Raw genomic sequence first — 17105 nt, forward strand, 5'->3', positions numbered from 1 at the left:
TCTCTGCCCCCCTGCTCTGGGGCTTCTCACTGCCCCCTTTACTCTGGGGCTTCTCATTCCTTGCAGCCCTCTCTCTGGGCTCCTCACTGCCCCCCTTGCTCTGGGGCTTGGGGCCAATACACCCCAAAATGCTGTGCCCACTCTGGTGCTGGGGTCCCCACACTACCATGGAGTCCCTATGAGGCCTTCTCCAATCCTAATAGCCTCACCCAGTCCTCCGGTCAAAACAGTAAACACAAAAACACCTTCAGAGATCCGGCCATAGGGTATAATGGAAATCAATGAAGTCTCTATAATTTTGTTGTTTTTTATCCGATTTGGATGAAACTTGCAGGGATGGTAGCCTCTGCTGAGAGCATGAAATCACCAAGTTTCAAGAAGATTGGTGCAGGGGTTTGGGGGGAACTGTACCTCAAATTCTTGAAAGCCAAACTCCTGTCACGGCTGTGTGTTACACCAAAGGGGGGGTCAAAACTGCAGGTGTGGTAGCTCTTACTGAGGCCACAAAACCTGCCCAGTTTCAAGGAGATCAGTGCAAGGGTTTGGAGGGAACTGTCTCCCAAACTGTGGACAAGCAAAACTCATGACATGGGTGACACTGTGTGTGTTAAGGCACAGCAGGGTGACAGCTGCAGGGATGGTGGCCCCTGCTGTGATGGCTGACAGCTGTGGAGGAGATCAGTGCAGGGGCGTCCTTGGGCCCTGCACCCCTAGCTGCTGACAGGCAAAACTCGGTGCCAAGACCATCTCTGTCTTGGGGCAGTTGATTGTCTGTATTGATTCTTTCCTCTTCTTATTTTGGTTTTGTAGGTGTTAATTGATGCTCGTTAAGTCGTTATGTAGTAGCTAGGTCCTGTGTATGGAGCTGGTCCCTGAGTCCCTGGTCCCTGAGTGAATCATGATTGATTGACTGGTAACTGGTAACACAGCAGCTTAGCAGCCAGGCCAGCAGCAGTGTCTCCCCTCCCCGCCCCAAGCCAGACAGTCAGTCCCACAGCACCCATGGCACCAGTTTTGCTTGCCCACAGCTTGAGGGGCAGTTCCCCCAAACCCCTGCACTTATCTTCTTGAAACTTGGCAGGCTTTGTGGCCTCAATAAGCGCTACCAGCCCTGAAGTGTTGACCCCCCTGTGTTGTAACACGTAGACGTGACAGGAGTTTTGCTTTCAAGAATTTGGGGTATGGTTGCCCCAAAACCACTGCACCAATCTTCTTGACACTTAGCAGGCTTTGTGGCCCCAGTAAGAGCTACCACCCCGGCAGTTTTCACACCACTATGTTGTAATGCCTAGACATGACATAAGTTTTGCTTTCAAGAATTTGGGGTGCCGTTCCCCCCAAGCCCCTGTACCAATCATCTTGAAACATGGCAAACTTTATGCTCTCTGCAGAGTCTACCATCCCTGAGAATTTCATCCAAATTGGACAAAAAACAACAAAGTTATAGATATTTTATTGTTTCCCCATTATACCCTATGGCCGGATCTCCGAGGCGGCTCCAAAGCGCTTCGGGAAGCCTAACGAGGCCAGTGCTTCAACCCAGACATGCTGCTTTGGATCCCAAAGTGTCTGAAGTTTCTCCGGATCTGAAGCTCTGTCCAAAGCCTGACACAGCCCTAGTGTTTATAGACTGCTCCAACCTCCTCTATACCAAGTCCCATGCCTCGCAGATGGCATCCAAGATCATCAAGCTTTCCTCACGGGGGCCACATGCCTATTGGGCCTCAGATGACCCGGCTGGGCCCCAAACTTGTTTTTACCACAGAGTTACCCATGATGATGAGGGGTTAAGGAAGAAAGCATAAGTATTTTCCTGTGTTTCCAGAGATAGGGTCTGGTATTGTTGGGAAAAGGAGAAGGGGAAGGGAAGAGGAAGGGGTCTTTGGTCATAAATTTGTAAAATGTTGGAAAATTGTCTCTGTTTCCTGTATGTATGCTGTTTTGTCCATGATAATAATGGCAACCCCCAACTATCAGCCTGCTATGTAAAAATATCAAGGTTGTTTCAAATCTGAGTATGGCTCAGGTTGTTATATAAACACTGTTTTTGGCATCCTAGGAGGGCTTTGGAGGCAGAAATAGTTTGAAAGTCTAAAGCAGAGCTTTGACCCTCAGGGTCCAGGAGGTATCCTTCCTTCTGTGCTGTGTAACGTTCAGGTCTATAGTGGGTTGATCATTGTGTGGCTCCTTGTCATGGAAATATTCCCTTAGTTGCAAGTCTCTATTTCTGTCTACCGTATTTACTCAAGTCTAAATAAGATTTTCCCCCCAAATCAGCATGGTGGGAAAAATGCCTTGTCTTGGATTCCAGTGCCAGCTGAGGCAGGTAGTGGCTCATCCCTGGGTCTGGATGGCTCTTTTGTCAAAGGATGGGGCACACAGCTGGGGGACTGCAGGAGAAACCATGGGGTTGCGGGGGCAATGGGGGAGACCTGCCTGTGTGGCTCAGGGGGAGGGCAGGAAGCACTGCGCAGCCTGCCTCCCTCCCAGCTGCCCCCTCCCTACCTCACCTCCCTCTCTGGCTCCAGTCCCTCCAGCCCTGATCCAGCCTAGCTGCCCAGCTTCTCCCTGCCCAGGCCAGGTTGGGGCTGCCTCTGCTAGTGACTGCCCTGGAGCCAAAGCAGAGCTTCAGCAACAGAAGATAAGTTCTGGGGTGAAAGGGGAAGGCTGCAGAAGACAGCAGCAGGTAGGGGAGGCAGGGAATGAGAAAGTAGGCATAGGCAAGGGGGCAAGGAATGGCGAGACATAGGGCAGGCATCGGGGGGAGGGGGTAGAAAAGGACAGCCACAAGAAGCAAGGGGCAGGGAGTAGGCCAAGCATAAAGGGGAAAGCAGCAGGGGGAGCAGGCACAGACCTGAGGGGCAAGGGGTGGAGAGTAAAGGGCCTGCCTTTCCCTGCTGCTGCTTTCCCCACCACAGGAGTGGGGGGATGAATTTAAGACTAACTAGTTTCACTAATTGCATTCTATACTATGCTATATTATATTCTATATTATAACACATTTAGAATTTTCCATGTACAGAATCTAATTACTAGGGAATCATCTTACATTTGAAGTCATCTTGAATTCAGCTAAATACAGTAACTGCACTGAATGGAGTTGTGTACTGGGGCAGAAGGGAAGACAATGGGATAATACTTTAGAGGGCGGAGAATGTGGCTGGATTCATTGATGATATTGGTGTGGGTTGTGGGGTTGTAAAGTTTTCCTTCCTTTATCTTTAAGGAAAGGAGGTGTCTGGGGTAGGTACAGTTCCCCCCAAACTCCTGCACCAATCTTCTTGAAACTTGGTGATTCCATGCTCTCAGCAGAGGCTACCATCCCTGCAAGTTTCATCCAAATCGGATAAAAAACAACAAAATTATAGAGACTTCATTGATTTCCATTATACCCTATGGCCGGATCTCTGAGGCAGCTCTGAAGCTTCAGAGCCACTTCAGCTGGATCGAGGTAGAAACCCGGTCCAGAGCTCTGGATCGGATCACAGCCATCCAAAGTGGCCGGATCCAATCACTGCCAACTTGCACAGGCCTAATAAACACCCTTGGCAGCCTCCCACATTTTACATCTTGTTTTATACATTAACTTGTGGCAAGTGACAGGGCAGACTGCCCTAGACAGGTGGGCAAGTCAACCTTGTGGCCAGCCTCATGTCCCCCCCCCGTCACAAAGACATTTCAGCTTTTTGCAGAGGAACCACAGGAAGGCTATTGCACCATGTCTTCCTCAGTTCCACAACCCAGCTCTTATCGCAAAAGCATAGACAAGGTCTTCAACATTAACAGACAAAATCCTTGTTTCTCAAATAGAAGGATTAAAAAAGCATAACATAAAAGTAGTATATGAGTAATGTTTTTCACCTACTTTTTGTATAGCTATCTACTCATAAAGTATGGTTTGCATCCTCTGAGGAATTATGAAACTATTGCTCATTTTAGGAAAGAAGCTGGAGTATTTCTATCTAATTCCTTCAGGAACACTGTCCACAATTTTGCAGACAGCACTGTCAAACATAAATTTAAAAAACAGTTTGTATGTTTTAAACAGTGACAATAGCTGCCCATATTTAGTAAATAAAAAGACCAAAACCAAAAAGCTGTGGTGGCTAGTGGGCACATTGATTGCAATGCTTAAAAGTGGGTATTTATTTGAAGGAGACCATAGCAGCAGGAAAATTCTGGGAATAAGATTTCAAAAGAGGAGTTTAAATAGGTTCTTTCTGCTGCAAATTTCCTAATTGTAATCAGTTTTGTAACATCATTGGCCTGCTTTTCTCTAAATATGATTGTCTGCATGCAGTACATTGTTAAAACTCAGTTACCATGGTAGCTAACTGCCTTTTCCTTCTTCTAGACACTTCATTGATATCTGGGTCAAGAGCATTGATTTTTTGCAGAGCAGACATGATGCCTTAACCAGGTTTGTTAAAATGATATGGCTTGTCCTTACTCCTGGCTCTGAGGGTGAAATTCAGCAATGTAGAGAAGTGATGTTAAAGTCATACATAGGTCTACATATTCTGCTCTTCTGAAAAGGAATAAATGTTTAATGTGATACTTCCTAAAGTGCACTGCCTCATGCACTGCTCCTGTCATTCTGGGCATATATACATTAGATGTTTTACTGTGTTCAACACAATTGTGAAGAGGAAAGCAAACTGACATAATACTGACCATAAATGACCCATTACAAAAAATTATATTCAGCACCTATTTAATTGCCTCAGTTCCCATTTGAAGTTTGGGAAAATTTGTAAAGCACTATGAGTTCTACCACGGAAAACTTCTAAAAGAAAGTTACTAGTAACTGGAATTCTTTCAGATGTGTTGTCCACAAGCAGACCCTCACAGGGGAGTGCACTCAGCCCTGACACTTTTGATTAGAGACATTTTTTTTTGCCTCAGCTGTATAGGATGTTTCAGAATCTCCCATCTAGCCCTCCCATCAGAGAGAGACCCCAAGGAAGGAGAGAGCAGAGGTTGGCCTGATTCTTGGAGTTGTCTTCAATCACAGAAGGGAGGTTCCACATTGGCTAGTTTGTAAGAGCTAAATACAACTGGGAATCTAGTTGGAGAGTCTTTAGAAGACTCTGACTCCTTCGATCTCTTCACTATGACCACAAGGCCTTTAAAGGATTTGGTCCCATCCAAACAGTAAGCCAGAGCTCTTTTCACATCCATAGTGTAGAGAGTGACTTTAGACAGGGAATCATGTGGCTGTGGGGGCAGGGAGGGGGGAAGGCAGGGGTGACTGATAACAAAATGTGTTCCCTGAGGTGGAATTCAGAAACAATTTGTGGCAGAAGTCCAGGATAGGTACATTTAATTTGGATAGAAGGCTGTATATGGTGAATCCACCATTATGGGCTGGATCTCACCAATTCATCTGGAAGAGGCAACTGCCCCCAGAAAGGCCACCTTCAGAGCAGGCAGGCCTCAAGTCCAATAGGTAAACTAGGATGGTTGGGATCAAGGGCAGTGATACAGAAATACCCCACAATGGGTACCACATAACTAGGAGACTCTGCATCATTGCTAAATGGAAGCTTTCTTGCTGTACATGAGAACTTTTCTAATGGTGGTGGAACAGATGAGCTAGCTACAAGAACCGTCCAGTATCCAGGTGATCAGGTAAAGTGAGATCAGGTCTGGGTGGTATACCCTGCCATTGTCCTAAGACAGCTGGTAAGCAAAAAAAGTTCTGAAGCCATTGCGGTTTTGCCTATGCTGGTATTATTTAAATGATTCAGGCCCAGTCTTGTGGCATCTTCATGATGACTCATGGAATTAAGGGGACTACGCAAAAGATATATAAAAGACCATGAGTCTGGAAATTTGTTGGGGACAAGTTAGCAGCACTGATTGCTCCCAAAGTTGTGGCAGTTAATGATGCCACCACTGCTCTGTTATCAAATTTCTGGACCTGTGTTGAGCCCTATGGGCTGGATCACATAGTCCCATGTGCAGGATTGCACCAGTATATGGTTGATCTGCAGCATGTGTGGTTGGGCCATAGGTGGATCTGGCAAGCAGGGTAGCACTGGAACATGGATGAAACTCATGGATCCTAGGCAAGGGATCTAGCCTGTGAATTGGCTCCAAGCCATTCATTTGGCTCCTAGGGCCAGAGAGTTTGAGCACCACAGATCTCAGTTAATGGCAGAGTCAGCTCAACATGCCAAATGGTGCCAAACACAACAATGGCAACAATTTGGAAGAGAACCTGTTCTCATAGTGTATTTATAGTATCAGAACGCACCTGTGGTACCAAGGAGCCTGGATTAGATAGCACTGACAGACCAAAGGTTATGATGTACTCATTCTACTCACAGCCATGAGTAACCTCTCAGGACAGATCTTTTCAGAGCCAGGACTGGAGGAGTATTTGGCCCTGGAACTCTATAAGCCTCCTTCAGATTAACATGTGATTGAGATGTCTTGGAGCTTGTGTAGTCAGTACTCCTACTCTTTTTGGGATTGTGTTTCTGAATTAACACAGGCCATCCCATGATCTGGAAAAGTAAATTGGTGCCAACAGAGGGGACCAGCAAAGATCACAGGTGCTAGAAAGTGGCAATACAGGGGAAATGGGTCTGGTTCTATGACTTGATGCCAGGGTCCAAGAACAACCAACAAAGGGATTTCTCCAGCACAGCCATGCATGGCTTTATCTCACACACTTTTCCTTGTCTTGAACTTGAAAGACTAACAAATATCACACTTTGCACATGTGATTCCCTGAGACTGTATAAGCAGCCTGTATGGGAGAGAAAGGAATCAGCTCCTCATAAAAGGGACAGCTGTAATAGCCCAACCATCCAGATGATGGTATCACAATGATGACAAAAAGCAAGAGACCTTCTACCAGGTCACTAAACTGAGGTTTGGGAACAAGCACTTGATCTATTAGCTCCAGAAGAAGGAAATCCTAGGGGAAAGGCTAGCGTACACTACTGTACTACTGAGATGATAAAGTCAATATATGGAAAATTACCTAAAGGACAATTTTATATAAAGACAAAAGAACATAATCCAAGATGCCCTCAAGGTTTTAGGCCTGATGTTATTCTTAATAAATAAATACAACAGTACAACTTTGTGTGTGAACGATTAAAAGGTTTTTCAGATCAAAATAATCAATATCAGACAAAATGAGATCTCTTCAGGTTCATATGATATGAGGTAATATAGAAATGGAAAGTATAGAATGGATCTTTCAGTAATAATGGTTCTGAGTAGGAATGGGTAGTCCATGCTTGTCGTCAATGTATCCAAGAATAATAAAATCATAAAAAATGGGATTAAGGGGAGCAGAAATTTGTTAGAGCTACCAGTAATGTGTCTGGTTTTCTTAGTTCTCCACTGCAAGTATTAGATCAATCTGTTTTAGTCATGTAAAAAACCAGTGGTCTTTTAACCTGCAGAAAGAAACTATGCTTCTGTTCTCTTGGACAAAAAGCTACACAAAGTCATTAAAGTACTGTAATACTTATCAAAGTACTAATGATGTAGAAAGAGAGTCAACAGCAAAGTACATAGTCTGCAGCAGTGAAAAGGAAGTTGCACACAGAGGTCTCTAGTTAAACTTAGGAAGTCTAAAAATGAATAACTATAAACATAAAAAAACCATTAGTTGTCCTATAAAAACTGTGGTTCTTTGAGATATGTTGTCTGCATAGACTCTGGTATATACATTCACATGCCCCATTATGTACAAGACTAGGTTGTTTTGGCCAGTAGCATCCATCAAAACTACACCTGGATTTTGGAATATATTATGTCCCAACAGTGCATAAAGGGTGAAGTAAAATCCAGCCATTCTGTTTTGTACCTTTTCCAATACAATTTTCAGATCATATAGAATTGTGGAATCCACACAGATAGCCCATTCTAGGGAACTGACTAATGTAGGACAAGTAAGTGCTTTTTCTTCTTTCAGAAATTGTCCACATGGATTCCACTTTTGTAATTAGCCAGCAGCAAGCTCAAAAAGTAGAGAAGGTAGAAGACCTCTTTAAATATTTGAAGGACAGCTCTGCCAAAGTTAGCATCAAATCTTAAGGCCTCAGCTAAAGAATAGGGATGAGAAAAATATTGCTGGCTACCACATAGCCACCCTATACATTTCTGATTTTGGGGTGCTTGCCAGAGAAGCTGAAAAATCAGTTTGAGCCTAGTGGATTGGGTTCTAGGTTGCATGAGAAAATCAACTTAGCTATTAATTAGCATAAGTGTTGACAACATATAACCCATGGACTAGATCTGACCCACAGTCATTGGATCCAGCCTGTAAAACTGCAGGGCTTTGCTTGCACCCATGCTTGCCCTGGGGTTCAGCAGCAAGGAGCTGCACCAGGGCTGGAGAGTTGAAAGCTGTGCCTGCTCTGCTGCTGCTTACCTTTGTCCCCCTTCCTCCCTGTCCCTCATCCCCAAGGCTGCAGTATAACTACTTAACAAATAGTTATCAATGGCTCAATGTCTAGTTGGGAGGAGGTATCAAATGGGGTTTTCCAGAGGTCTGTCCTGGGTCCAGTATTGTCTTCATTGTTGATTTTGATGATGGGATTGAGTGCACACTTAGCAAATGTATATAGGTGCCCCATGTGCTGATTACATAATAGCCATCATATAATCTATATCAGCCAAAAAAGAAATCAGAGGATGAATTTATAGATTCACAGTTTAGTTTATAAGGCCAGAAAAGACCAGAGTGATCATCTATTGTGACCTTTTGCATAACACAAGCTCTGCAATATCTCTGAATTAATTTTTGGTTTGAACTAAAGCAGGTCTTTCAGAACAGATCCAACTATGATTAAAAACATTCAGTTAATAGACATGCACCCCACCCACTGATAAGTTGTTTTAATGGTAAATTACTACCCCCCACCACTTGTTAATATTTTTTGTCTTGTTTCTTCTCAACATTTGTCTAGCTCCAGCTTCCAGATATTGTATCTAGTTATGTATTTGTTAGATCTAAGAGTCCACTTTGATCAAATTTGTTTTCTATGCAGATACCTCTGTTGTAATACAATCACTTCTTAAAACCTTTTATGGATAACTGTACATACTGTGCTTCTGGAAAATTTTACTACAAGTCACATTTTCCAAACTTTTAGTCATGCTGTGGTTTTTTCCTGTAACCATTCCAATTTTCAACATTCTTATTGAATTGGGAATACCAGAGATTGAATACTGTATTTCAGTTTCACCAGTGCTCGGTTCAAGGGTATTATAAACTTCCTACTTTTCCCCATATCCTCTAATTATTCATCCAAAGATACTAGCTTTTTTGGCCCCAGACTTGCACTGAGAGATCATATTCAGTTGACTGTCCATCAGCACTGCCTCCACGTTTTTTCAGAGTCAGTACTTCCCATGATAGAATCTAGCACCCTGCAAGAATGGCTTTTCTTCCTTCCCAAGTTTATGACTGTGTTTGGCCATAGCAAAATATATACCTATTGCTTATTCCCAGATAACCAAAGGTTATATGTGCCTCTGTATCAGCAACCTGTCCTCATTACTTACCAGTCCTCCAGTCTTTCTATGTAGTCTGAAAACATGATGAGTTAATGACTTTTGAGCCAGATTTACTTCACCTATTGGAGAGCTATGTAGACTTAGGTATGATCCAATCCACCCTGTACAAGTTCCCCAAAATCCATTAATACATCTACATTTAGACTGAAAACTAAATCACAGAAAAGCAATAAACAGGAAAAAAGCACACTCATCTTTTGTATTAATCCTTTTTCAAGGATTCCAGCAGGATGGAACAGAATCACATTTAGGTGCCTAAATCCACTTATGCATCTGATAGGTGGAATAGGATCTGGCTCTTTTTGTTTCATTCCAGTTAATTAGAAAAAAACCCAACAAAATAAAATAGTGTAGGAGCCAGGAATGATTTTTGCAGGATCCCACTTTGTTACATTTAGTCACAAAGGATTTACAGTTACATTATGTGACCCAATCATTAGCCAGTTTTTAATGTACTCACTTTGTCCCTTTTATAAATCTATTTTTTTCATTTGAAATGGTAAATGGTGGCAAATGACAAACCTCACAGAAATCTAATAACTAGTTGAAGAATGTATATACAGGAATCACTGAGGAGATTTCACTGTAGTATAGTGAGGTACAAGAGATGACTTTAGATAAGCTAGATTGGGTAATGCTGGCAGTCTAGCCACTATTACAACAGGGAGTTCAACCTGGTTTAGACCAGTACCCAAGCTATATCAGCTGTCTTCATGAAAGACCACAATTACTTTTGTGACTAGTGCATACATAGCCTAAGATGTTACTTCAACATTATTACCATTATCAAGAAAACTTGTAAATTCATCAAAATAAAAAAGTATTGTTAGTTTGGCAAGATCTGTTTTCTATTAGCACATGTTGATTGACATTAATTATATTACCCTATTCTAAATATTTATTATTTGAGCCTCATATCAGTCATTCCCATTATTTTGTTCAGACTGATGTCAGGATGACTGGTTTATGATTATGCAGATAATCCCATTTATTTATTTTTTTAAAGATGGACTAAGTAGGCTTTAGTTTTATCAACTTTAAGAAAGGATCCTCTCAAAGTCTGGACAATTATTAATTTACATTTTTACCTAATAGTTAAAGCACTCACAGCTAAAGAGTGCATGGGTGGTTAGTGTTTTGCCTTTTCGGAAATGTCATTTCTTCAAGGAAGTCAAGTATAAAACCAGTTTGTTGTATGGTACATGATTGGGAGCTCCATTTTACTACCAAAACGCTTTTAGTCAAAGTTTAGTGAAAATAACATTCAATTTTGTAAAAAGTGTTTATCTGTTAGCTTTTTGACAAATCCAGTTCTATTGCATCAGATTTACTTTGAGAACTTAAAGTTACACTGACTCAATGTCTACACAAGCTACTTACATCCATTTTTTAAAACTTTTTCAGTCACAAATAACTTAATAAGTGCTGTCAGAAGTACTTACTTTCATCGTCAATGTACCCCTTCCAGTCAAATTCAGTCACTGTGGTATTAACAAGCGTATCATTTTCACCTATTGTGTTATTTAACAGTGAAGTAATATTTGTTTCCAAAGTAAAATTTTCTGGAGGCCACTGCAAACATTTATTCCTCAAGTTGCCCATGAACAGCTGCAGCCCTATTAGTGCAAATACACTCAGACAAAACACAGTGAGGATCATTACATCTGAGAGCTTCTTCACAGACTGAATTAGGGCTCCCACGATAGTCTTCAAGCCTGCAAAGAGAAATGATTTTTATTATGATGTTCAACAGATATTTAACACACAAAAATAACAATTTTTCCTAATAAAGTTACAGATTTCATGCAGAAGCCCAAATAAATGCTCGTAATGTCTGTGAAATAATATTTTGTGACCAGCTTTATCACTTGTGAAAATGAATAAATAGCTGAACATTTAATGTTCATTTGAAATTGTGAATGAAAATGAATTGCACATATTCCAAAACACTTGTTTTGATGCTAAAACAAGTGACTTTATTATTCATGCTTTACATGAATTTCACATAAAGAAAAATCTTACTTTTTCACTATTTGCCAATACCTTGTGCCCCAAACCTTTGCTAATATCAGTTTTATAACATACTACATAGATAAAACTACAGAAAGGAGTTTAATATGAAAAAGTATCATAAAAAAGTTTAATGCTATAAAACTGGAGATGGTTTGGAAAAGTATAAAACTTTAAGATAATAAATCTCCCATGCAATTCTTTATTATCTTATTCCTTGATCTTGATTAATAAATGTTTCAAACAATTTTAGTTTACAATCACAAATATCCACAACAACTACTACATCACATTATGTAGGGAAAATACAAATGGGTAAGAAAACCTCAGGATTACTGGTTTTTGTTGAATGTGGAGAGGAAAGCTTGACATCATAAGATGCAAACCACACACGCTGTATATTGCAATGTCTCATGCAAGAATTTGTTAAACTCAAAGGCTGATTTCAAAAGGAAAAAGAGCTAATGTTAAAAAGCAGAGAATCATAGAGTTCAGTCAATGCTAACTTCTTCTGATTCCTGCTTTTTTGTGGCAAGCAACAAGGCTTATGTTGAAAAATGTGAATTGAGCTTCCTTGGAATAAAGTCAGCCTCAGTGTTTAACCTAGCTCTCACCTGGAATGACTGATATTGTTTTCAAAGCTCGGAGAACTCTGAATGTTCTCAACGCTGAGACATTGCCCAGGTCCACAAACTCTGTCACATATCTGTAATAGGGGAGTTCACACACAAACACAATGACAGCACAAAAAGGAACAGTTGGGAGGTACAAGGGGCCTAACACCTTACACCAGTTACTTCTTACCTGGGATTACAGAAATAGTTTTCAAAGCTCTCAATACTCTGAAAGTTCGAAGAGCTGAAACATTGCCTAGGTTTACAAATTCTGTTACATACCTGTAGAATTAAATCACAGTTATTCAGAATTTAGGCAGATCTTATGCTACTTACTTGGGTCTTTCAGTAAGACCTCTGGTGATTTTAGCAAATAATTTAAAAAGCAACACTCAGAAGTTTACCTTTCACTGCAGTTTGCCTTGCATTAATATGCTTTCATGGCCTTCAGTTAAATTTAGCATGGGACTGAATTGAACCACAGTGAATTTACTTTGAAAACCTAAAATTTATCTAGACTAAATTGGTAAATTTGTAGAATGAAGTCAAAGGGATGGCTTCTTTTCTGCTTAAAGAAAAAAAATGCAGGACATGAAATTAGCTTCTCTAATACTTAACTTCACTGGTGGCATCTGTAATATTTATGTTTACATCAAAACAGTATTCTACAATGCATAAATCATTTTTAGACCCCCCAAATATTTAGCCTGAAAAATAATTTAAATATATATTGACACTAATTTCATGCCCTTTTTGCCCCTCAGTTGAAAAGAAGACATAAAACTAAACTTACGCAAAGGTAATGACAGTGAAATCAAGCCAGTTCCATGGGTCTCGAAGGAAAGTAAATGCTTCTAAACAAAAACCCCTCGCAATAATTTTTATAAGTGATTCAAATGTATATATTCCTGTAAAGGTGTACCTGGGTAAAATATTCAAAAGTTAGAAATGAGTACTATTGCAATTTTTTATTACTAGATGATTACTTATTAATGATTACTAGATGGTTACTAAATGATTACTTGTGAATCAAATGGAAGAATCAATTATTTTCAGAAATGGAGAAAATTTAAAGTAAATAAATCAGTAACTTCTAAAATATATCATGTTCATCATTATAAATATAATTGAATTCTATGACATTACTTTTACAATGCATTTTATGTTAAGTCAACTTTAGTGTGCATAGGTTGGTCTACCTTTTCAACTTTTTTGTAGAAATTCAAATAAATATTTAAAAAAAATGATAGGTTTCTACAAATAATTCTACATATAAATTTAGACTAATGAACACTCAATCCATTCCCCTGGTCCACGAACACTGTGAGAACAAATTACTGTCTACTTCAGTGGTTCTCAACCATCTTGGACTAGTGGCATGCCTCACTGGAATTCAAGGCACCCTTTTGTAACTTTTGTGAATTGAATGGCACCCAATTTCAAAAACTAATGTATATATTACAGTGCTTACCTCCTTATAAGGGACTGGGCAGTAGGGGTGGGGATTGTCCAGGCAGAGACAATCCTGAATTTGGTTTATTTGCTTTACTTATCTGCTTTTCTTCTCAAACCTTGTGGTACCCTTCACAGGATTGAGTGGAGTGCCGTGACTGAGAATCACTTGTCTATTGTGCGACTCATTTGCTTCTAAGACATCTTGTATTAACTCTAAAGGATAACAACGTCCTGCATTCCTCAAAGCACTGAAGTGTGTGTTTAAAGTTCCATTTTAACAGGAACACTAGTGCTTATGTGATGTCCTGAATTGGCATCTGCAACTGTGAGACTGTAGTTCTACTATATAGTCTTGCATACCACACACCTTGTTTTTGGAAAGCAGAATGCAGAGAAAAAGATTTCTCTAAAGCGGTGGTTCTCAATCTTTTTAGATTCAGGACACTCCTTAGAAAATGCCAAGTCTGGGCTTTCACTCGTTTTGCAAAGAACTCAGAGAACTCATATCAGGGAAGAATGTTTTTAACACTGAATTTTTATTTGAAATCATTTGGATTATCTTGTGAATCATGTCTGCACACCTTATCGTGCTAAAAAGGTGTGCACCCCACAGAATCCTTAAGACACCCCAGGGTGCTGTGGCACCCTGGTGGAGAATCACTGTTCTAGATTCATGGCTGATTTCATGCCACAGATTATGTCCTCCTGGAAACATAACGTGTTGAGGAAGTGTGACATCCCAGGAGGCAGTCTGGGTAAGGCAAAGGCAAATTCCTGGTATGGCAGGACAGCAACAAGGCTAGGCCCTAGACCACTGCAAAGCCTTTGGCAAGATCTTTACTCCTTTGCTGTAAATAGTTCTTTACATAAGTTCCTGTAAATAATATAAAGTGTTTCCATACCACAAGCCTCATCAAGAAACTACAGAACGCATGCAGCAGCAGCTTGCTCACCATCAGGTAGCTCATTGTCTCTTTAGCCAAATGCTACTGCCTCACCAGTAGCTGTGAGAGGATTAACACTGGACTCTGCTCCTGGTCTTTGCAAGCCCAGGGAGAAGCAGCAGCAATCTTAGGAGCTATGAGTCACAGTGCTGGCTTGCTCTATTCCGCCCCACTTCTATTCTAGCAAAGAAAAATCAGTTTCCCTATGCACCCTAATTTTGGAGGGCTGATTTTGAGGGGACAGATGTGTGTTATGCAAGTAAATGTGGTATTTTAACCACCTCATGAAAAAGTTTATAGTGAAGCTGAGAACAGTATTATCCATTAACATGTACCTTACCTATTTCTTATCCCAATTATTTTTCTGAGAGAGAAAGATTTAGAATAATATAAATATTTCATTCAGTATAACAGTAGAGGTGCCATATACTGGCTGTTGTGAACATCCTTCACAGTAAAAAAATATAATTTCTCCTAGAGAGACATATTCATAATATAGGAATATACTTCAAGAAAGTATGATTAACTTACTCTACGTTCTTTGTCCAATCTGGGGGGTTACTCATGGTCATAAATACACAGTTGGTCAAAATGGTGCACATAATAAGCATGCTGAATAATGTAGGTTAATAGTCAAGGAAGATACAACAGTAAGTCACACCATTCTGTTAACAACACATTTGAAAGTCATCAAACCCAACCCATCCCTTTGACTTTGTTACCCATTTCAGATCTATTTTAAGGCAGGCTCAACCAAGTAGTTTTGTCTGGCAGATTACATTTATTTTCTCTTCATCCTTTTTCCTCGCCTTCTGAGTAAGTCCTGAAAGTTTTATAACCATTTCCTTAGTATTTGCTTGAGTGCTAATGGGCAACAAGCCACGATTCAAATATGCAATAATTCATACTGTTTGCATGACAAACTTAAATGATAGAACTAGTAGGTTAGCTTCATTTTATTTTTTAAGCACATAGAAAAATAACATATTAGGCTCTTACTTCTAGAGACTTAGCACTAAATTCATTGGTGGCTTAAGCAGAAGGGGCTCTGTTCATATGGTGAATACCCACCTGTAGTCCTGGTGATTTTAACCTCTAGATTCATTGTGAATCAGATCTATAGTAATCTGCAGCAGAATGAATTATAGTTTCTAAAATATGGATCCATTCATGCATCAACTTCATAACTGTAGTCAGTGTGCATTAACCTTCCCAACAGTGCTCATCTAGACAAGTCTTAGTAAACAGTATTCCCTTCTTCCTCCTTTCTCCCTTAACCCTCTCAGGTATGATATGTTGCCAGCAGAAAAATATTCTTAGCAGTCAGGTTACAAAATTCTGTTCTAACTTAAGTTCTCAAACTTTCCTCAGATGTAGTTCCATATTGACTTCGTTAACGCTGGTGTGCAAAAGGGCATGAATAGCTGCAGAGTTCACATCCCAAAGAAATCTTTACTCTAGCTAACTGAAGATAAGAAAGTTAGAATCTTTACTCTAGCTAACTGAAGATAAGAAAGCATTCTCATTGATGATACCGTTAGTAGTAGTTGGAGATACATCAGGCCCCAAGGTTACAAATCAGTGCAACAAACTGTAGACATACTCCAGGGGCATGTCCAGATGAGTGCACATATGCAGGTGTTTTTTTGTTTGAGGGCACGCCCCTGCACGCACAATCTGGCACATGGCAAATCAACCTGTGCTGGCCCCAGCAGCCTTACCTGGGGTTCTGGGGGCCTTCTGGGGCAGCAGCAGCACCAATGCAGTTGCTCAAAGGGCAGGCTAGCCTCCATTTCTGGTGGTGCAGGCTGCTTCTGCATGCTCTGGACAGCTTTTCTTAGCAGTGGGGTTTTTTTTTACACCAAGATCTTCTGGTGTCAGATTCTGGCACTGCACTGCTAATTAGCAACACACCAAATAGGTGCATGTGTACTGTGTGTGGTATGCAGTGCCTCACACAGCTTTGCAGCACTGCAAACTACATGCATGCATGCATCTGGACATACCCCTTGTGTTCATTCTGTCAAAAGAGCCAAACTATCCTCTGGCTATTTTTCCTTTTTCTCCTTACATGAAATAAGGATTATCAGTTTCAGATGCATACATTCTCTAACAGTAAATCTTTCAACTGTTGATCAGTTGAATGCAATCAAAACATACAGCATTATCATGCACTTGCTGAAGATGTTGTATTATGTTTCTTCATTAACTGTCCTACCAATATATTCCTTACTATAACTGCCCTACAAATAAATAAATAAAAAATAGATAGATATTAGAAAAATAACTGAATGGAAACTTGAGTAGTCAAAGAAAATATTATTATTGCAACTAAACAATCACCCAATACTATTTTCTAGAACCACTCAAAAATACAGATCACAGGAAGCTAGTAAGAAAGAATGACTACTGAAGGGTGTTAAATTCTATTTATACTGTAGCTTGAAAGTGGTTAATTACTATCCAAAAGGCACATGCAGGAATGAGAAAATGTTCCCTGCACTGCAAATTTGCAGTGTGGGGGCAAAATTAGACC

The 17105-nt window shown here is 40.4% G+C and overlaps 1 protein-coding gene across 6 annotated transcripts in view; it reads right to left on the reverse strand.

The window, feature by feature from the left end:
* Positions 1-17105, reverse strand: part of LOC109301517 (sodium channel protein type 1 subunit alpha) — a 231210-nt gene that overhangs the window by 136122 nt on the left and 77983 nt on the right. For 4 of the 6 annotated variants that reach the window (XM_019522724.1, XM_019522727.1, XM_019522722.1 and 1 more), the window contains 4 exons: positions 15101-15190; positions 12964-13092; positions 12171-12262; positions 10989-11261 (listed from right to left, as the gene is read on the reverse strand). In XM_019522724.1, coding sequence (XP_019378269.1) covers positions 10989-11261; positions 12171-12262; positions 12964-13092; positions 15101-15190 — 584 coding nt within the window. Of the gene's footprint in view, positions 1-10988; positions 11262-12170; positions 12263-12360; positions 12453-12963; positions 13093-15100; positions 15191-17105 lie in introns of all 6 variants that reach the window. The other 2 variants (XM_019522728.1, XM_019522725.1) reach the window with 1 other exon arrangement.

This window comes from Gavialis gangeticus, unplaced genomic scaffold (genome assembly GCF_001723915.1).
Source record: "Gavialis gangeticus isolate Ggan-Ray unplaced genomic scaffold, GavGan_comp1, whole genome shotgun sequence".
In the NCBI taxonomy this organism is placed as follows: Eukaryota; Metazoa; Chordata; order Crocodylia; family Gavialidae; genus Gavialis; species Gavialis gangeticus.